This window comes from Giraffa tippelskirchi, chromosome 12 (genome assembly GCF_054371585.1).
Source record: "Giraffa tippelskirchi isolate mGirTip1 chromosome 12, T2T-mGirTip1v1.2.pri, whole genome shotgun sequence".
Lineage (NCBI taxonomy): Eukaryota > Metazoa > Chordata > Mammalia > Artiodactyla > Giraffidae > Giraffa > Giraffa tippelskirchi.
Window position 1 is genome coordinate 86,901,642 of NC_137286.1, and position 21,503 is coordinate 86,923,144.

Genomic DNA, 21,503 nt, shown 5'->3' on the forward strand with positions numbered 1-21,503 from the left:
ACTTCTTATGCTGTAGCACTTGAATATTTGTCATTCTGAAGTTTAATTTGCTTTGAGTACTTTTGTGAAGGATTTCACATTTTATAATCATTTGTTCCACACAGTTACCCTCCAGTGAAAAGAATTCACTTTACTAGTGTTTTGCTGTTTAAGGTCTTTCTTAGTTATGCTAATCACTAACTCTATTTGAAACCAGTTTTTAATTGTCTTGGTTAACATACTGTCTAATTGACTATGCAGATTGTTCCCTGAGTATAGTAATGTTTCATGAATAGTAAGAAACACATTTAATCTGCTTTAGATCTAACTAGATGATACATATTTGATACAAGTTGGTAAGAATTTCCATTTTAAAACACCACCTTATTGTGGAGGATACTATAGTGCTGTCTAAACTGTGTAGGAATTTAGATTTATGTGAAAGTCAGTGAAACCATTTCTGCAGAACCATAGATATCTTTGTAAAACTGATTTTGTAATATTTTAAAACAGTTCTTTGGAAGTTTGGTGCTTAAGGTTATATTTTTATTTATTTCTTTTTTCTGAGATGATTAATATAAGAGTCTGTCAAAAAACTTCCAGAGCTAACCATGGGGCAATTGGATATCTGTCAGTACCAGGTAGAGAGTGTGGGGCAGAAGTGAAAAATGTGCACCTTAATTGTATTCTCAACTCCTTCCTTTGATTTTTCCTTCTTTCCCAAGGTGTACAGTCCAGCTAAGTCTACATTAAGTGATGAGTGGCCTGTTTATCCAGCATTCTTAGTAACAATGGAATTGGACAAACCTGATGTCCAAAAACAAGTTAACTGGTGAAGTAAATTATGACATCATATATTAGAATGTAATTATTGATTTAGTTTTAGAAAAATGCTGTCTGCTGCATCACCAGAAAGTCCATGCTTTTTTTTTTTTTTTAATGGAAAATTTCAGACATAGTGAAAGTGAGGTCGTTTAGTTGTATCCGACTCTTTGTGATCCTGTGGACTGTAGCCTGCCAGGCTCCTCCATCCATGGGATTTTCCAGGCAAGAACACTGGAGTAGGTTGCCATTTTCTTCTCCAGGGGATCTTTCCTACCCAAGGATTGAACTCAGGTCTCCAGCATTGCAGGCAGACTCTACCCTCTGAGCCACAAGGGAATCTCGGGGTCAAACATAGTAAAGAGAATAATAAATGAATCTCAATATACTTATTATTTGGCTTCAAAAATTAACAACAAGGGCTTCTCTGGTGGCCCAGCGGTTAAGAGTCCACCTGCCAATGCAGGGGACATGAGTCCAGTTCCTGGCCTGGGAAGATCCAACATGCTGTGGGGCAGTTAAGTCCTTATGTCATAACTACTGAGCCTGCAAGCCCTAGAGGCTGTGCTCTGCAGCATGAGGAGCCACCACAGTGAGGAGCATCGCTGCTAGAGAAGAGCCCCCACTCCCTGCAACTAGAGAGAGCCTGCTCCCTGCAGCAGGGACCCAGTGCAGCCAAAAATAAAGAAGAAAATTTAATAAAATGGACCACAAACAGCCAGTCCTGTTACATTTTTATCTCCCTTCCTTACCTCCCTTATCCTCTGCTGGATTACTGCAAAGCAGATCCTAGATTTATCACTTTATCTGTGCATACGTTAGTTTGGTCCTCAGATCCTGCTCCTTCTTTAAGGATTGCTATATTCCTTCCTATTTAAAATAATATAAAATAAGAAAGAGCTCCAAAATGAAAAAATTGTCTTTTCTGCTTAAACATTGTATTGAATTTCTGAATTTTTAAAATTTCCTATTTAGTCTATAAGTAAATTTGATGTCATTCCGTGATCTTACAAATGAAAAGGTTTTTGTATAATATTGCCTTTTTTAATAGAAGAGCTTTATTGATCTGTAGTTCACTTAGCATACAATTTATCCATTTGGAAGGTACAATTTGGTGTTTTTTAGTGTATTTGCAGAGATGTGCACCCATCACCACAACCAGTTTTACATTTTTATCACTTCAAAAAGAAACCCCAATGACCTATATAGGAAAAGAGTCTAAAAAAGAGGGAATATATGCATAACTGATATGCTTTGCTATACAGTAGAAACTAACACAACATTGTAAATCAGCTATACTCCAATTAAAATTTTAAAAAAGAAGAAACCCCATACCTATTAGCAGTCACTTGTTATTTCACCTCAAACCCCCATCCCATAGGGAACCACTAGTCTGCTTTCTATCTCTATAAGATGTATCTATTCTGGGCAGTTCATATAAATGGAATTGTATAATATTTGGTCTTTTGTAACAGGCATTTTTCACTTGACATAGTGCTTCCATGTTTTATGTTTTTTATGTGCTTTATGTTTTTATGTGCTTTTATGTTTTAGCATTAATCAGTACTTCATTCCTTTTTATTGCTGAATAATATTCTATTGTATGGCTTTTCCATATTTTACTTGTCCATACATCAATTGATGGACGTTTGGATTCTGTCCACTTTTGGGGTATTATGAATAGTGTTGCCGTGAGCATTTGTGTACAGGTCTTTTTGTGAATTTTTCATTTCTCTTGAGTATATACTTAGAAGTTAAATGGTAGCTCACATGGTAACTTTATGTTCAACCTTTTGAAAAACTGTTTTCCACAGCAGTTGCACTAGTTTTCATCCCACCAGCAGTATTTGAGCATTCTGATTTCTCCACCTCCTCATCAACACCTGTTACTGTGTGTCTTTTTGATTATACTCTTCCTAGTGAGTGTGAAGTGGTCTCATTGTGGGTCTGCTTTGCATTCCCCTGAAAGCTAATGAGTTGAATATATTCTCATGTGTTTGTTGGCCTGGTTTTTTTTTTTTTGAGAAATGTCTGTTCAGATCCTTTGCCCATATTTAATTAAACTTGGTTGTTTTTTGTTACTGACTTGTGAGAGTTGTATATATGTGTATTGCACTATCACGTGTAGTTTTCTGTAGCCACCGAAGCCCTGCTCACCCCAATGCCATTTTTATCCCCTGGCAACCTCTGATCTGTTCTCCATTTCCATAATTTTATCACTTAAAAAGTGTCATAAATATTGTGTAAATGCTTTTTTCACTTGACATAAATTTCCTGGAGATTCATCAAAAGTTTTGCGTGTGTCAATAGTTGATTCCTTTTCTATCACTGAATATTCTGTAATATGGATAGATCATGGTTTTGTCTAATTAGTCACTTTCTGGTTGTTTCCAGTCTTTTGCTATTAGAAATAAAGCTGCCGTGAACATTGTGTCTAGATTTTTGTGTGAACATAAGTTTTTACTTCTCCGGGATAAATACCCGAGAATGCCCTTTGCTGGGTCATATGGTAATATATGTTAAATTCTGTGAGAAACTACCAAACTTTCAGAGTGGCAATTTTTAAAAATAAAAATATAGATAATTTTTAAAAAATTAAAATGTAACTAACAAATATAAAAAGAACTTCATTAACATAAGCAGTTGAAATAGGACATGTCCAGCTTCCGAAACTGCTGGGTATCTTTCCTCTATCATGGCTGGTTCCTTCCTCCAGAGAGGTAGCCATTATCACTGACATTTATGATAATCACTTTCCCCCTGTAATTTTATCATTTAAGCCTGCATTACTCTGCAGTATATTTTACATTGCCTGTTTCTGAATGTTAAATTGGGTCATAGAGTATGTACTATTTTTTTGGCATGGCTTTTTCACTGAACATTGTTTTCTAAGATAATCCATGTTGTATGTAATGGTAGTTTATTCATTTTCTTTGCTATATTCCACAAAGTGTATTTAGCTCAGTTTATCAGTTTTTACTGTTACTGGATATTTGTGACTTGTTAACAGTATTGCTGTCAACTTTTTACACTTGTGCCCTGGTACATAAATTTTTAAAGGTATATGGACTTTGGTCACAGAGTAGATATGTTCACTTCCAGTTGATAATGCCAAACTGTTCTCCAAAGAAGTTAACACCAGTTTACAGTCCCATCAGCAATGTATGTGAGTTCTTTTTGTTTCAGTTCTTCTCCGAGAGTCTCTCCAATGGTATTGACCTTTTTTAAAAAAAATGTTAACTAGTATTATGGATGTGTAGTAACTTGTCTTTTGTGGTTTTTTTCAACATTGCACTGATTTCTAATGAAGTTGAATCCCTGTCATATATTTATTGTCCACTTGGATTTTCTGTTTTGTGAAATTCATTCTTGTTCAGATCTCTTGTCCATTTTTTATTGGATTGACTTTTCCTTTGGTTTACAGTCACGCTGTGAGTATAGCCTCCTGGGATTTTAATTTTTTATGGTAAGAAGTTTCTGTCATAAGTTTCCACCTTCTGCAGGCTCTGGATTTTGATTTCTGTCCCCCGACACTTGCCTTGGGCATCCTAAACAAAGGGTCAAGTTTTCCAATTGGCCCATGACCACAGAGATTCTTGTTTTCCCTATCTTTGGAGCTTGGTGATCACTTATTATCTTGTAGTCTTTTTTAAAAAAAGAATCTTTCTCAAATCTGTTGCAACACTGCTTCTGTTTCTGTGTTTTGTCTTGTTGGCTGCAGCGTCTGTGGAATCTCAGGTCCCCAACTAGGGACTGACCCTGCACCCCCGCATCGCGAGGCGGGCCCCACCACAGCCAGGAGTCCCCGCTGGCGGTCTTTTCAATACGTTCGAGATTTTATTCAGCTTTTACAGTTGTCTTACAGGAGATTTGATCTAAGTAACTTAGCCCACCATTATAGGAAATAGGAAGAAGTATAGTTAATTTATTGGAATTAACAGAAGAAAGATACTAAAGAGAGAGTTGCTGAGTGTCAAATAAATGCTTCTTTTCTACAAAACCATATGAGTTCCCAAGAGCTCCTTCTAAAATTAGGGGTTGGGAGTATGGATACTCTGAGCAGAGAAAAATTAAGGAATTAGAGTCATTACATTGTTTATTTTTTTTAACTCCAGGTTTCACTTTTTGACAGTCTGGTTGATTCTGTTACGAAAAATTAGGAAATTATTTTCCTCACAATTTCATTGGTTGTGTTGTCACTTTCTACCATAAGGGTGATGTCATCTGCATATCTGAGGTTATTGATATTTCTCTTGGCAATCTTGATTCCAGCTCGTGCTTCATCCAGCCCAGAATTTCTCATAGTGTACTCTGCATATAAGTGAATAAGCAGGGTGACAATATACAGCCTTGACATACTCCTTTTCCTATTTGGAACCAGTCTGTTGTTCCATGTCCAGTTCTAACTATTGCTTCCTGACATGCATACAGATTTCTCAGGAGGCAGGTAAGGTGGTCTGGTATTCCCATCTCTTTCAGAATTTTCCACAGTTTGTTGTGATCCATGCAGTCAAAGGCTTTGGCGTAGTCAGTAAAGCAGAAATAGATATTTTTCTGGAACTCTCTTGCTTTTTCAGTGATCCAGCGGATGTTGGCAATTTGATCTCTGGTTCCTCTGCCTTTTCTAAAACCAGCTTGAACATCTCGAAGTTCACGGTTCACATACTGTTGAAGCCTGGCTTGGAGAATTTTGAGCATTACTTTACTCGCATGTGAGATAAATGCAATTGTGTGGAAGTTTGAGCATTCTTTGGCATTGCCTTTCTTAGAGATTGGAATGAAAACTGACCTTTTCCAGTCCTGTGGCCACTGCTGAGTTTTCCAAATTTGCTGGCATATTGAGTGCAGCACTTTCACAGCATCATCTTTTAGGATTTGAAATAGCTCAGCTGGAATTCCATCACCTCCACAAACTTTGTTCGTAGTGATGCTTCCTAAGGCCCACTTGACTTCACATTCCAGGATGTCTGACTCTAGGTGAGTGATCACACCATTGTGATTATCTGGGTCGTGAAGGTCTTCTCTGTGTAGTTCTTCTGTGTATTTTTGCCACCTCTTCTTAATATCTTCTGCTTCTGTTAGGTCCATACCATTTCTGCCCTTTATTGAGCCCATCTTTGCATGAAATGCTCCGTTGGTATCTCTAATTTTCTTGAAGAGATCTCTAGTCTTTTCCATTCTATTGTTTTCCTCTATTTCTTTGCACTGATCACTGAGGAAGGCTTTCTTATCTCCTTGCTCTTCCTTGGAACTCTGCATTCAAATGGGTATATCTTTCCTTTTCTCCTTTGCTTTTCGCTTCTCTTCTTTTCACAGCTATTTGTAAGGCCTTCTCAGACAGCCATTTTGCTTTTTTGCATTTCTTTTTCTCAAGGATGGTCTTGATCCCTGCCTCCTGCACAATGTCGCAAACCTCCGTCCATAGTTCATCAGGCACCTGGTATGCTGCAGTCCATGGGGTCGCCAAGAGTCGGACATGACTGAGCGACTGAACTGAACTGATTGTCACTTTATCAAGGTTTTTAAGATAAGCATTCTGTTCTGCAGCTAATTCTCTGGTTATTTAACCTTAGTATTAATTGGATAAATAGATTTGCACTTTGCTTCTAATCTTTTGATCATACCATCTTATTCCTAAATTATTTATTTTCATTTATTTCTTCATTGTCTAGACTTTAACAATAAATCCCCCTTCTTTTTCCCAGAAAGGGTTTATGGATGACTTTAGCAAAGTATCCATCATTTTCTTTTCGGCTCCATTGTGGGATTTTACTCTCCATGTTAGACCTGCTGTTTTGTGTCTAATTTCAATATGTCATTATAATTTTATAGAGAGAGAAAGTGATATACCACATATATAAGATACATATATCTTTTATTTCTCAAAGACTTCTAGGCTGTTAATAAATGTTTATTTTTAAGCTGGCAGTGCACTGTAGTGCTTTTGTGGAAGAATTGATTTACTTATTGATCCATACTTCCCTTTTTGCTCCCCTCCACATTTCCTGTCTTTATTTCCTTTGATGTCCAAATCTAATTTTTAATAAGTTTGCTTTGTCTTAATTATAAACTCTGATTTAATTTAGTCAATATTGCTTATATCATGTAAAAATGATTGGTCCTTTTCTCTAATTTTATGTGTTTGTAGTGAAATGGATTGAACTGTTATTTCTGTGGGCTTATATAATTGAGGCCTGTTAATTATCTTAAAGTATTGCTTTAATAAATTTTTATTCAATTAATTTTTCATGTATGTCTCAGTGTTGTTTTCAGAAGGTAGTGTGACGTGCCGAAGGCAGGACTTTTTCTTGAAAAGAAGTATGTTTTTGTACGGGTAAATTGCCAATCTTTTAAGCGTTATTTGCTACATATAGTCATAAGAAAACCAAAAGTGATATTCTGATAGCCTGGCATCGATTTTCTTCACACACCTCCCTCCCTTCTTGCTGGCTGCCTCAAAAGGGAGAGGGTCACACATTTCAACTAATGGCAGCTTGGAATTTATTTATTCGTAGTAGTTTTACGGAAAGTCATTGTCATTGTTTCAAAATAATAAATCAAAGTCAAAAAGCTGGCCCAGAGAAATTTGGGGAGAATCTTTGAATGAACAGCTATAAGACTATTTAAAATGTTTCAATTACTTAAGCATATAAACATTACTTTCTAATGTTCTTAAAAACACTTTTTTGACGAGCTGAGCGCCTCAGCTCTGAATCATGTTTAAGTTGTTTGATGAACATTGTTTTTCAGAGATGGAGGAATGAATCAGTTTTCTGCTTTTCAAAGCTGAGAGCAGAATGTACGTTGATGTGGTGTATGTGGTGGTAACTGAGAAGGGGTTCTAGAACCTAATTGCTGCGTGAAAACCCTCCTCAGTTTCTCATTAGAAGCTCTGAGGTCTTTGACACACTTCTTTGCAACACTTAATAGTGTCTTCGTTTGTAAATTAGATGTAGCAATAACAATATTTTTAGCACAGTGCCTGGCATGATGTAATGCTCATTTAAACCTTTTATTCATCGTTAATTGAATTTTTAGTTATTTTACATGTATAGTATGAGCCTATAATTGTGCAGGCTAGAATTTTGAGCAGTGATGAACAGTAGACTTAAAGGTGTAAGGGTCTTCGGCTACAAGGACAGTTTTAAATAAATGTCCAGTGTAAGCATGTTTTAAAAATATGGGTCTAAGAAAATGAATTGCTTTGGCCTGTATCAGCTTATAATAAAATTTAAAAGAAATCTATCATCAATGTGAAGCCAAGGAGAAGATGTTATTAGCAACTTGAGTGAGATGTGTGCTCAACGCAGAAAGATGGACCAAGGACTGACATTGGTCCTGTCCTTCTCTATTTGATTTTATAAAATTCTGGTAGGAACTAGGGTAGCAGGCATCCTCCTTGAGTGTTTTAGAGTAAGAGCATTTCTCCCTCTGTCTTCATCTGTTTAGTTATTTAATTTAGTCTGAGTGACTAGAAGCTAAAAGGTGCCTGAGTTCCAAGGCAACGTTTGGGTTTCTTTTTTTTTTTTTAACTATGTTGATCTTAGTTGACATCTTTCATTTATTTGTTTACAGATATTCAAAATACTTTTTCTTTCTGAACTTTTTTAAAAGTAAGATTTTTTTTGATGTGGACATTTTTTTTTTTCAAGTCTTTATTGAATTTGTAACAACACTGCTTCTGCTTTATGTTTCAGTTTTTTGGCCTTGAGGCATGTGGAATCTTAGCTCTGACCAGGGATCAAACCCACACCCCATATATTGGAAGGTGACCTTTTAACCACTGGACTGCCAGGGAAGTCCCCTGATGAACTCTTTTATGCTGTGTTCTTGTGTTTAAGTCTTCTAATGATTTATAAATAATTTGCCACCCATGTGGCTGTGTAAAATAAGATTTTAAGCAACAGTAACTCAATTTTATCTTTTAAAGCTATACAATACAAAAACAATTAATATGCATTTAGAAGTAAATTTAATTCTGTAAATATGTGGATGAGTGTGTATTGCCTATTAAGGAGTCATCAACTTTGGCTTATATAACCAGAAAAACTCACTTATCATTATCCTTTACCAGGTCATTTTTTACCTGGTTATTTTAAAAAGTATGTGAGCTATGGCATCTGTGCTCCAGTATTTTAACTCAAGTGTTAAAAAAGCTAGCAGTAGCTTTTCTTGATCCTTCTGCTACTATGTTCTTGCGGGAAAATGTCTAATTATTTGAGTAGTTTGCCACAAGCTTATTAATTTGGAAAATTGAACATATTACTAGCTACTTAGGGAACAAATGGCCACCCTGCTGGTTACAGCCTCAGGCCCCTCTCTGTGTTTGAAGGTAGCTTATTCTGTAACTTTCTTCTTTCACATCTGACTGTTTCTAAAAACATTGGCCATGGCTGTTTCCCAGCTTCCACAAGTTCAGGTTTTCAGACTACGTTTCTCTTTCTCAGTTTTCTTACGTCATTCCCTCCCAGAAGACTCTGAAGCATAGCATACAAGATGCTTTTTCATCCAGAGTATTTTAATTGCTTAATACTGCAGGGAAACAGGAGGACTATTCACTTCTCCATTCACCCTCACACCTACTCCCATGCCTAGAGCAGGGGCGGGGGTAGTAGTACAAAAGCTGTGTCAGAGAAGTCTGTAGAGTTGTTCCTTTGCTTACTTAATATATAAGCACCCTTCCCCTCCATCCATCTGCATAAAGAAATTTAGTTATTCAGTCCCTCAGTCGTGTCCGACTCTTTGCAACCCCATGGGCTGCAGCACGCTAGGCTTCCCTGTCCTTCATTGTCTCCCGGAGCTTGCTCAAACTCATATCCATCGAGTTGGTGATGCCATCCAACCATCTCGTCCTCTGTCACCCCCTTCTCCTCCTGCCTTCAATCTTTCCCAGCATCAGGGTCTTTTCCAGTGAGTTGGCTCTTCACATCAGTGGCCATAGTACTGGAGCTTCAGATTCAACATCAGTCCTTCCAGTGAGTGTTCAGAGTTGATTTCCTTTAGGATTGACTGGCTTGATCTCCTTGCTGTCCAAGGGACTCTCAAGAGTTCTCCAGCACCACAGTTCAAAGGCATCAGTTCTTTGGTGCTCAGCCTTCTTTGTGGTCCAACTCTCATATCCATACATGACTGTTGGAAAAACCATAGCTTTGACTGTACGGATTTTTGTTGGCAAGAATTTTGGCAAAAATTGGCAAAAACTAAGAATTTTTAGTTCATTTTTAGAAATCAGGTAGCTGTGTTTCTGGATTTAATCTGATGATGATTCTGGACCTGAATGAGGAGAATCTCCCTGGCTCACAGTTAAACCCCTTTTCCTTTCTGTGGTTGTGGCTGCACACTTCTCATCCATGTATTCTAGTTCTAGTGTTTTTGTTTCTTTTCTGTAGCAAACTGACTGGATTCCCTTTTTCATTGACTTTGTTGTCTTGCAGTATTTTAAGCCAGGTTTTGATGCAGTCTAACGAGTGGAGAAGCTAACCTTGCTTGAGCATTGTCTTGCCTGTTGTCAGGGCTCATGTCCTTTGCAGAATCTCTCACTCAGTTCCTGGTATGTGGACTGAAAGCGGTGTTACGCAGTAGCTCAGAGCTTGGCGCTTCGGGGATTGCCTGCTAGCTGTGTGCCTGTGGCAAGTTGCCGAACTCTATTGGTCTGTTTTCTCATTGGTAAAACAAGACCTTTAATACTGCCCACCTCTATCTGTTAGATAGCCTAAAATATCAGTGACGCAAATGTGTTTTTCTTCTTTGTACAGAAGTTCCAAGGTAAGAAGTCCAGGTCTGGCATGGCGGTCCCATGGTTAAAACCACTGTCTGCCATCATTAGTTTGTGGCTTCCATTCTCAAGTTGATCCAGAATGACTGCTGTGGTTCCAAGCATCACATCTACATTCCGGGCAGCAAAATGGAGGCAATAGGGCAAGTCAGAAGGGCTCACCCAGCTTTGTGAGAGGACCATATCCAGATTCATACCCTGTCAGTTTTGCTTCTATTCCTTTGGTTAGAACTTTATGATAACTTGACCTTTCGCTTACAGAACATCAGGAAATACCAGTTTTTATCTGGGTACAGTTGCCACCTCAGTGGAATTAGGGTTCAGTTACTAACAAAGAAGGGAAGAATGGGTGCTGGGAAAGTAGCAGTCTGTACACCTCAGAGATAAAGGAGACAATGCGTATATAGTACGAAGTACTAACTGATAGAGAGTACATGTACTCCATGAATGCCAGGCATTTTTATGATTTTTGCTAAAAGGTCAGACTATCAGCAGGTCCCGCATTTTCTTATTCCTTTCCACCCGTTTGTATACTTTTCAGGGTAGTGTGGTCTTGTATAGTATCATAATACCCGAAACCAAAACACCCACAGATGATTTCTCTGAAGGGTAGAGGTAGGTAGGTAGCAGTTGTGCCCCTCTTGGAAAACCATTCGTCTCTGTAGAATAGGTTTCATCTTTCTTGCTTCATTAGCCGGTGTTAACATTGGTGGAGTTGATACATCCTTTTTTTAAAAGAAAAAAAGAAATCTGTGTATTTCTCATTGCACTGGGTCTTCGTTGCTGTGCTCAGGCCTCCTTTAGTTGCAGCAGGTGGGGCCTACCCTTTGATGCGGTGTGCAGGCTTCTCATTGCACTGACTTCTCTTTTCGTGGAGCACAGACTCTAGGCACACAGCCCTCAGTAGCTGCAGCAGGCAGGCTCAGTAGTTGTAGTTCGTGGGCTTAGTTGCTCCGAGGCATGTGGAGTCTTCCTGGGCCAGGGATTGAACCCGTGTCCCCTGCATTGGCAGGCAGGTTCTTATCCACTGCTCCACTAGGGATGTCCGATACGTCTTTTTTCACTTTGAGTTTTAAATCTTCAACTGCTTTTCCTTCCCACTACTTTGAACCAAAAAGGCCACTGTTAGTGCATATTCCTTTTTGTTTGTTTGTTTTTTTTAAATAAAGAGAATTAATTTACTTAAAAATGTTGCATCCTTTAAATTGTAAGTCTTAGGGTGATACAGAATGACAGTTGGGGATGATTTTACTTAATGCTTAACCTTGCTTCATTAAACAACCTCAGTGTTACCTACCAAATTTTTATATCAAGCTTTACGATTTTTCTATATATTCATTGTGTAGTGAATTTTATAATATACAAATTTTTGATATATAATTGTAAGAGATATAGTTGAGCCTTCTTGCCTCTTATTAAGTACAGTCTACCTTATATCCAAATAATCCAAATTTTGATAAGATAGGAAAAAGAGAGGAGTGATATATGCCTGGGAACCAAAATGACATTTTGATAAAGCCTGCCTTCAGTTTTCAAGGTAGCTGAATATCTGTATATTGAATCCCAGTGTGTTTCTTTCTGGCTGTGTTGTGAAAGGTAAACATATATGTGTCATAAATGTCAGTGGTTGCAGTTTTTGGTTCTGTTTTTTTTATAAATCAGTCACCTGTGACTTTTAGATTCTTTCGCTTGGTATTTCTATCTAATAATCATCAACCTTTATTAATAATTATTTCTATATGCAGTAACATAGTCTTTCCTTTACATGGATAGGAAAAAATGCAAAATTCAAAGTAGTTTTCTTAGGATGTCTACATTTATATTTAATGTTTTTTAAAAATAAATATAAATAAAAATTCATCAAATGATAGGATACCTGAAGTAAATGCTAAATGTTGTAGTTCTTTGTAAAACCATCTTCAGTCATAGAAGTTTATCAAACTCAAGTAATCATTAAGATTAAAGTTAGTATCATTCAACAGTTTTAAGAACCTTTAATATTAGTTAACAAACCTCCTATAACAAGGTAAAATCAGTAGCGTGGAATTTTTTAAAAATCAGACTTGCCCAATTTTCTACTTTAATTATGTAGAAAAATATGTATTGAAGATTGTAAAAGGCTGTAATCAAAGTAACTTTTGAAAGATTGGGCCTGTCTTCAAAAAGGAATTTGTAAAATAACTAAATCTTTAAAAAAAAAAAATTAGTAAAATTTGCTGTTAAATGTAACTGAATATTCTGGAGTCCTCAGTTTGGAGAAACCTGCTGTGCTTTTAGGTTAACTGCATTTTATTTTATTTATTTTTATTTTATGCTGGGGAACAATTTTTTAAGACAGGTAACAAGGAAATATAGTATAATTGTTTGACTTTTAAATATCCAGTATGTTTTCCAAAATGTGTAGTAATTTAAATAAATTCAGAGTTACTATATTTTATGTAGAAAATGCTTGATATTGCAAAGTTTTTGCATTCTTGGAAGGATTTAACTAAGTGTAAGTTATTTGTAATAGCTTGTAAGACTTACTTTAATATCGGTGACTTTTGTTTGATTAAAACTCTTGAACTATTGTGAATCTTTGCAAAGAGGAGAAGTAGGAATACAGTCATCTCTTTATAAATTAGGCAAATTCAAAATTTCATCTTAGATATTTCCCTCTTCCCAGCACATCTTTCTTTATCACCATCCCCTTGGTGTTTGTTCACAGAAGCAAATTAATTTTATTATTAACTTAGGCAAAATATGTTTAGGAAGATAAGTCTGCTACAGAAGTAACCATTATATATTTCAGAGCTAAATATGGGGGAGGGGCAAAGGGGGATGGATGGACTGGTTGGTTGGGTTTAGCAGATGCGAACTGTTATGTGTAGAGTGGATAAACAACAAGATCCTGCCTTCTAGCACAGGGAACCATATTCAGTTATCCTGGGATAAACCATAATGGAAAAGAATATAAAAAGAATGTGTGTGTGTTTAACTGAGTCATTTTGCTGTACAGCATATATTAATACATCGTAAGTCAACTCTACTTCAATAAAAAAAATTTTTTAAATGAAATATAAATAATTTCTAAGTTGCATGCTGTTTTGGATAGTTCATATTACATCTCTGCTTTATTTGCAAGATTATTATGATTACAGTGTTCTAATTTTAACCTTGACTGACACCATTGCAGCTTAAGGCATTTGATCATAATTTATTAGATAGGGGTATCTTTTAAGAGTGTGATATCACGTTATTCCTGACTGATTTTAAATTGCTGATAAACAGCTGTAGTGATTATTTTGCTCTTGTAGATTTTGCATATGAAGCTAGGAGATAAATGTCCTAAGAAAAATTTACCATATGGATTTATAAACTAATAAAGTTGAAAACTTCATTTGCCTGAAGCAGTTTAAAGTAGAGCCTTGTATCTTATAGAATTCAACACAGTATTAAGCTTGCATTTGTTGAAAGTTCTCTGTTCTGTTCATGTCTAAGTTAAAAGCCTAATTAATGTAAATGTGCATTTTTGTGCCTGTTATTCATGGTTATGTCATGAAGGTACCTTTGCACCAGATAAGATAATAACCAGGCTATGGAAAGTCTGTGATGGGCGAGGCATCTTACATGTTGCTGTTCAGGTGCTCAGTCGTATCCGACTCTGCGACCCTGTGGACTGTGGCCTGCCAGGCTCCTTTGTTCATGGGGATTTTCTGGGCAAGAATATTGGAGTAGGTTACCATTTCTTTCCCCAGGGGTTTTACATGTAATTTAGAATTTAATTTAAGTGATATAAATGCCCTATCAACTGATCATTACTATCTGTTTTACTGTGAGGATGTTGAAGTTTAAGGAAGTGAAGAATCTTGCTTATGGTCATGTAAGCAGATTAGGGGAAGTTAATTGAATTTGAACCCAAGTCTGACTCCAGAGCCCATATGTGTTTCACTGTCCTGTATTTTTTCCTCATAGTAAGTTCTGTGGACTTAATAAGCCATAAAAAGTAACCCCCCTTTTCAGCAAACCTGACATGTGAAAATCTAGATTTGCCAATATACAAATTTGGGATATTCTTTATTCTTGTGAGATGATTCATCTCATGTTCTTTAAATGACACGACATGACATTTAAAATATTATTTGCTTTCCTGAAATCCAATTTTTCACTCAACATTTTAAGAATACCTGCATCAAGAAAGAAAAAAAAATAATAAAAAAAAAAGAAAGAAAAAAAGAATACCTGCATCGTGAGATTTTATCAAGTGAGACAAACCTCTATTTTGGTATTCTTTGTTTAGTGTGCATTTCATGAATGCCTGCTTTATGCCAGGTTATAGGTGTTACAGAGGTAAATGGCCTGCAAAAGCATAGTTCCTGCTGTCTCTGGAGCTGATATAACTGGGTTTCAAATACTGGTTCCACCTTGATCTCTCAGTAACTGTAGGATCTTAGCAGGTCCCCTTAGCCCTCTAAGTCTCTTTCTTCATCTTAGGGTTATCGTAAGGATTAATTGAGATAATATATGTTCATAGCATGGTACCTGGCATGTGATAAAACACTAACGTTACCTTTTAACATATTAAAAATAGCACTTGAAATGTAAGTACTTTTCTTTAAAAAAAAATAACCAGACAAGTTTAATTAGTATCATGATCTTCGGTCTGAGACAGTAGTCATCATTTCTGTATCATTTGAAGAGTTGTGTAAGCATTTCCCTTTGTTCTGCACACTGCCATACACATTTTAGAAATACAGTATACCTTAAGCTGTGTGTTTGTTTTTTATATTTTAAGGGTAATGCTAGAATCACCGTGTGGTATAATTCCAAATACACGCATATATATGTTAGGCTCATGGCAAGTACAGTAACCTGTTTTCTTATTACCTTTCTTCTGAAAAAGAAGATAGAGTCACTTTGTGATTTGTTCTTTGGAACAATATGAGAAAAGATTTGAGGAAGAAGTTCCTCATTGATTGGAAACAAAAATGTTGTGACAACTTCACTCTGACGTCTAGTAGGCACTTTGTACAATTACTTGAGTCTTTTGAATGGGAAGTATTTCTCAGTATTTTTTAAGGTAGTAAAGTTTAAACACTAGGTATTTCCTTTGTTGTACACCTGAAACTAACCCCACATTGTAAATCACCAATATTTCAATAAAAATTTAAAAAACTAGGTATTTCGTGTGCACTTACAATATGTAGATACTTGAATATGTAAATACCAGTACAAGTGATTTTGAAGATATATTTATGAAAATTTCTGCAAGAGTAATCAATCTAGCCATATTTCCTTCCAGATTACTAAATGTTTTAGGATATTATGATTTATCAAAAGCTTAAGGAGGAATTAAATGCATTTCAGAAATGATTTTTTAGAGATGTCCAAAAAAATTAGTGACAGATTTCCTTAAGTAATGGCTTCCATCAATACAATTTTGTTATAACAGTTAAATTTTCTTTTGTAAACTGATGCAAAAGCCTCACTTATAATACTTCTAGGGAGATTTGTACAAACTATATCGATGTGTCAGGGCTATTTTTATTATCTGAAATGAAACCTTGTTAGAGAAGATCTTACTTTGACATTAAATCATTACTTTTTTTTTTTTTAACGTTACAAAGTCCAAATGCCAAGGAAAAATCAACTCATAAGCTGGAGAGGTATGTAGACAGTTCAGTTATAGTGACTGATAAAATAGATTTTAGTATTTTTTTTTCTGTTTTCATAGTTCTTTTGAATCCTGATTAAGCCATTTTTAAGTACATAAGGGATAATTTGATGTTATAATATACCCTTTTTTTTTGTTATACAAAAAGAAAATTATGCAGTTGATGTGGAGATTTTTGTTTTTAACATGGATTTTTAAAGGACTTTTTTGTACAGTAGGTTTTAAAATATTTCTTTTAGTATGTACAGCCAACTTTTGTATTACCTTAGATGTTGTAATGGGAAGTCAGTTACAGTTCTGAGTGAATATTAGCTCTCCTGAGTTTTTATGTGTAAGCAAACTTTTTGCATAGATGCTAACTTATGTAACATCAGTTAAGATTTTCAGAAATATTTTGTTGAAGTTTATTAAAGTCAAGATTTAATGACCAGTTTTAATGGTTAAGTTTTAAAGGAGTGAATTTAAGATGTTATTTGTACTTAGAAGTCAAAGAAAATAAGTGGCATAGAAATAAATGATTTAGCTGTTCTTTGGGAGGAAAAAATGTTCTCACCTTTAAAGCTAACTTTCTTGATTATTTAATTGAGATAGCCATACATAAAACTTAATTTTTAAAAATATCTTCTTGTTTAGCATGAACTAAAAAAGTGACCACAAACTCACTGAGCCTGAGATTTACCATCAAAAGAGGTACTGAAAAGAATCAATAAACTTCTTTCATAGGAATAATGTTTAGTGTTACTCATGTATTATTTTTGAACTTGAAAGGTGAGACATTTAGGATGATTCTGAAAATGAACTCTTCATTATTCTAATACTGTATACTCTATTGAGAATAAGTTACCCATGCTGTGTTGGAGTTCAGTCTGCAAAGAAATGAACTGGCTGATTTTTGTCACTTGCAAGTCCAGCCAGGGTTACTAGAGCCTGCCAGTTGACTGCATCAATGCATAATACTGTATGAAGTCATTAAAAGGCGTATTTGTTTTAAAAGTGACACATGTAACTTTTTACTATAATTATTAACTATAAGCAAAGAAGTTAGTCATGCTTTCATTTTTTTTTTTATTGTCATCAAGCAGTTCTCTAGGAATTTCAGCAGTATATCAATGCAGCTATAATTCTAACATGAAATACAGAAACTATGAACAAGCTTCTGGTGCCTACCATCAAAAATTAAATCCATAGCTTTAATGCTCACGATCTCATTTTGCTTTCACCACAGCTCTGTTTTAGTAGATATGCACATCTCTCTTGCTCTCAATGGTTAATTTTATCAGTTCAGTTTCTTTGTAGATTTTTGCCATGAGTAGAAAGGATTTAAAGTCTCATAGTCCCTTAAAATATTTTATTACCCTTTCCTTGAAAGAATGATAGATAATGTACATGCTTGTTCATTGTACAAGTACCCAAGGCATTCTGATTGAAAGACAGCTTAAGGAAAAATAAACAAATAGCAAAAGCATTCCGTCTTTATTTACAGTATGTAGAAGATCACTGTTTTCACTTTAAGTGTACGAGTCTGATCAGCAGGAACACCCTAGAGAAGGACATCTTTAGCGATAGAATTTACATACCGTTAGCTCACAGTAATTGATTAGCAGCAGGACTCTGAGTACAGAGCTGGTTGGGCACATTATTTGGGATGCCTTTGATGCCGAGGTTTTCCAAAGCTTGCTGGCTGCATGCTTGTTGCCTTTGTTCGTGACACAGGTAATTACTTGATAAAATGAAGTGCATCGCTGTGAACAATTGACCCTTTGGAGCAGTCCAGGCTTGTCAGCAGTCTAAAACCACACTTTAAGGCCATCATTATGGCCTCAAACTTCAGAGTTTCCAAGGTGCAGACAAAGGTGTTGTCTTCCTTCAGTACAAGTCGAGTGCCATTTTCAGACTTTATGAAGTATTTAAATTGAATGATATTTGACGATATCGAAAACTCCTCAGGAAAGCCATCCAGCCTGCTTTTGGACACCAGGACAATGCGAGATTTTATTTTTGATATGAAATCCGGAGCATTACAGAAGATTCTCAGTCCTTGTGAGCGATCATGGTTATCTGTTATTTCCAAGAAAGTGGTCTCCCTGGGTGTCAGCTGTTCTTTTTCCCACCTGGACTTCACTTCCTCTGCCAGTCCCTTGAGCTGGAAGAATTCTGCTTCTTGTGCAAGAAGTTGATTTTCTCGAAACCCTTCGGGCAGTAGAAGTTCTCCATTTCGTAGGAAGTTTAGAACATGCCTGAAGAGGAGCCCATCCCTGTCTATGAAATAATGACCATCTGCATCAAACGGGCAGAGAATTTTTCCATTGACTATACCTTCAAGGAAAGTGTCTGGGTACTTGGTCAGTGTTTGTTTCTGAGTGATGTATAAGTATCCACCAACGTTGAGGGTCATCAGAGTGGATTTGCAGTTCTTTCCCTGGTCAGCATCTTCCAGGCTGTTGTGTTTCCCTTCATAGTCCTTTTCTTTTTCTCTTCTGTTTATTTTACGCTCCATTTTTGAACACGGTATTTCAGCTCGTTCTTCTTGGCGTTGAGATTTTTAAAAAAGAAACACTACCACACAAACACGCCTTTATTCAGCCCCAGCCTGGTGATGGAATGGAAATGCTGGCAGCGTCGCCTGCGCTGTCGGCTCGTTTTTTGCAGTAGGTGGCGTATCAGCTATGTATGCAGGAGCTTTCTGGAGTAAGAGGGAAAAAAGATAATTTGCATTTAACCGTATCAGGGAAGGAACCTACTGTGAAAAGGTTTTCATAGATATTCTTAGACATAAATAAAAGTTACTCAGTGAATTGAATTTCCTGTGGGCAGTTAAGCAGTTATGTATATTTAATTCTCCAGCTAGGTGTGAATTTTTATTCACTTCTCAATGTCTTTCAAGTTATTAATCAGGCAGGCTTAATATTGAACAATACTGTTACCTTTCAGAGAATAATATATGTGGAATTGCTATCATCTTTTAAAGTAAATTATAAGTAGGAAGCCCAAAGAGAAAGGACCTAGGTGTATAGAATTTTCTCTCCTGTAAAAAGTCACACATTTCACAGTGCTGTTGTCATTCTAGAAACACAAATGAAAATAGTTAAGCCTGTTATTTTTGACATTGTACTTAAGTTTAATTGGATTTGCAAGTTTAATTGGATTTGGGGAATCAGTTAAGAAGAAATTTTCTGAATATCTTTCAACAAAAGGTTCTGTTATTTTGGCCTTTTACCCTACAAGTAAAAAAAGTCAAATATACAGGCTTTACAGTATTTTTTTTTTGTTAAGAGTTCCTATGGAAAATTCATAAGCTTGTTTCACCCTAAACATACTGAACAAAGACTTGGACTGCTGTGGAGAAGAGTGTGACCGTGTGTCTGTGTGTGTGCGCGTGAACAAGTGCTCCCTCGAGGAGATAACAGAGAGATTCAAAATACCTGCTATGAAGTAATGCCACGGGCCAGATTAGTTGGGTTTCTTTTGCTGCTGCTGTTTTTTTACCCCCCAGTGTTCACAAAAAGGGAGAGAAAAGACCAAAGCCTGTTGCCTTTTTTTTTTTTTTTTAGCTCTAACAGTGTGAGTATGGTGTTTTTTTTACCCCCCTTTCTTTTTTTTTTCCTTCTTCCCTTGTAAATTGCCTTCCAAAACATTTTAGGGATCTGAGTTTTCATTTCTAGAGTTTAAGGACCAAGTGGTAAGAAATGTGAACGTGGTCCCCAGTACACTATTATTTGGCTGATCTACCTGCTAAATTATTCTGAGGAACTGCAGAATTAGACTTTAGATTTTGTCAAATTGATTTACATTTTTATTACATTAAAGGTATTTAAAAATTTTCAACTTTGATATAAGTGGACTTCCCTTGTGGCTCAGCTGGTAAAGAATCTGCCTGCAATGTGGGAGACCTGGGTTTGATCCCTGGGTTGGGAAGATCCCCTGGAGAAGGGAAAGGCTACCCACTCCAGTATTCTGGCCTGGAGAATTCCATGGACTGTATAGTCCATGGGGTCACAAAGAATTGGACACAACTGAGTGACTTTTGCTTTCACTAGATAGAAGTATTATTGGTGGAGATTTCTAAAAATGTTTGCCTTGCGTTTTTTGGAAACAATGTTAGATTTTCTTCAGATATAAAAAATTTTGATTTTTAATTATAGCAGTTTGAATTTAGTGTTTATCATTGAGCTTAACACAAGTTCATTGAAATTAAACTAGAAATCAAAGGCATAACATTTTTAGGGCTGAGTATTTGCTGAGAGGACTTCCTTGGTGGCTTAGAAGGTAAAGAATCTGCCTGCATTGCAGGAGACCCGGGTTCAGTCCCTGGATTGGGAAGATCCCCTGGAGAAAGGAATGGCTGTCCACTGCAGGATTCTTTCTGGAGAATTCCATGGACAGAGGAGCCAGGGGGCAACAGTCCATGAGGTTGCAAAGAGTTGGACATGACTGGGCGACTTTCACTTTTGCTTAGAGACCATGAAATTGAGCCAGAGAAGACTGCATTCTGGAGAGTTTTTAGTGTTTTATCTAGAACTTTATAGCTTGTTGATAGTAAGCCAACACTTTAGACTAAAGCTTCCTCTCAGCACCGCATCATTTAAGAAGAGTTTACTGGTGTATTCTAACAATTTCATGTGTGTTGATTTTGTGGCTTGGGAATCAAGTCCTACCTATGGATATGACTTTTTCTGAAATATGGAATAGGTTTGGGGTGGGGGGAGGGGTGGGCAACTTTAAAAATGGAGTTCTTTACTTGGTAGTCAGTGCATCAGAGTAGCAACCAATAATCGCACAACCAGCAAAGGTATGCCAGTTTCACTGTCAGGTATAGTCCTCTTTTAATGAAGTTTATGGCGGTTTAGTCACTAACTCACGTCCAACTCTTGCGACCCCATGTGCTGTAGCCCACCAGGCTCCTCTGTCCATTGCTGGGATTCTCCAGGCAAGAATACGGGAGTGGGTTGCCATTTCCTTCTCCAGGGAATCTTCCCGACCCAGGATTCAAACGCGGGTCTCCTGCATTGCAGACAGATTCTTCAACCGACTGAGCCATGAGGGAAGCCCACCCCAGGTAGTGTAGCGATCCTGTTTCAGTTACAAATCCTGTTTCAGTCACATAAATGTCTATTCTACCTATTCCACTCCAAAGAGTCCTCTAAAATTCATTTGTGGTAACCCCTTTTTTTAAAAGAAAGAAAAATCTTTGCTTCATTGAAATAAATGGTAGACCTTTTTTGTTTTTTTCCAAGTTTTTTGTGGATATTCTTAATTGCCTTTTTTAGCATCTGT

The 21,503-nt window shown here is 36.5% G+C and overlaps 2 protein-coding genes across 5 annotated transcripts in view; one reads left to right on the forward strand and one right to left on the reverse strand.

Moving 5' to 3' along the window:
* The window catches only part of GTF2F2 (general transcription factor IIF subunit 2), a 179,443-nt gene that overhangs the window by 37,151 nt on the left and 120,789 nt on the right, over positions 1 to 21,503 (forward strand). The window lies entirely within an intron of this gene.
* On the reverse strand, positions 14,202 to 18,870 carry KCTD4 (potassium channel tetramerization domain containing 4). Its single transcript, XM_081547371.1, has one exon. The coding sequence runs from the start codon at positions 18,724 to 18,726 to the stop codon at positions 17,947 to 17,949; it is 780 nt and encodes a 259-aa protein (XP_081403497.1). The 5' UTR covers positions 18,727 to 18,870; the 3' UTR covers positions 14,202 to 17,946.

Bases quoted from the DNA above. Each gene is read 5' to 3' on its own strand.
- KCTD4 (XM_081547371.1), bottom strand. From the start codon at position 18,726: ATGGAGCGTAAAATAAACAGAAGAGAAAAAGAAAAGGACTATGAAGGG.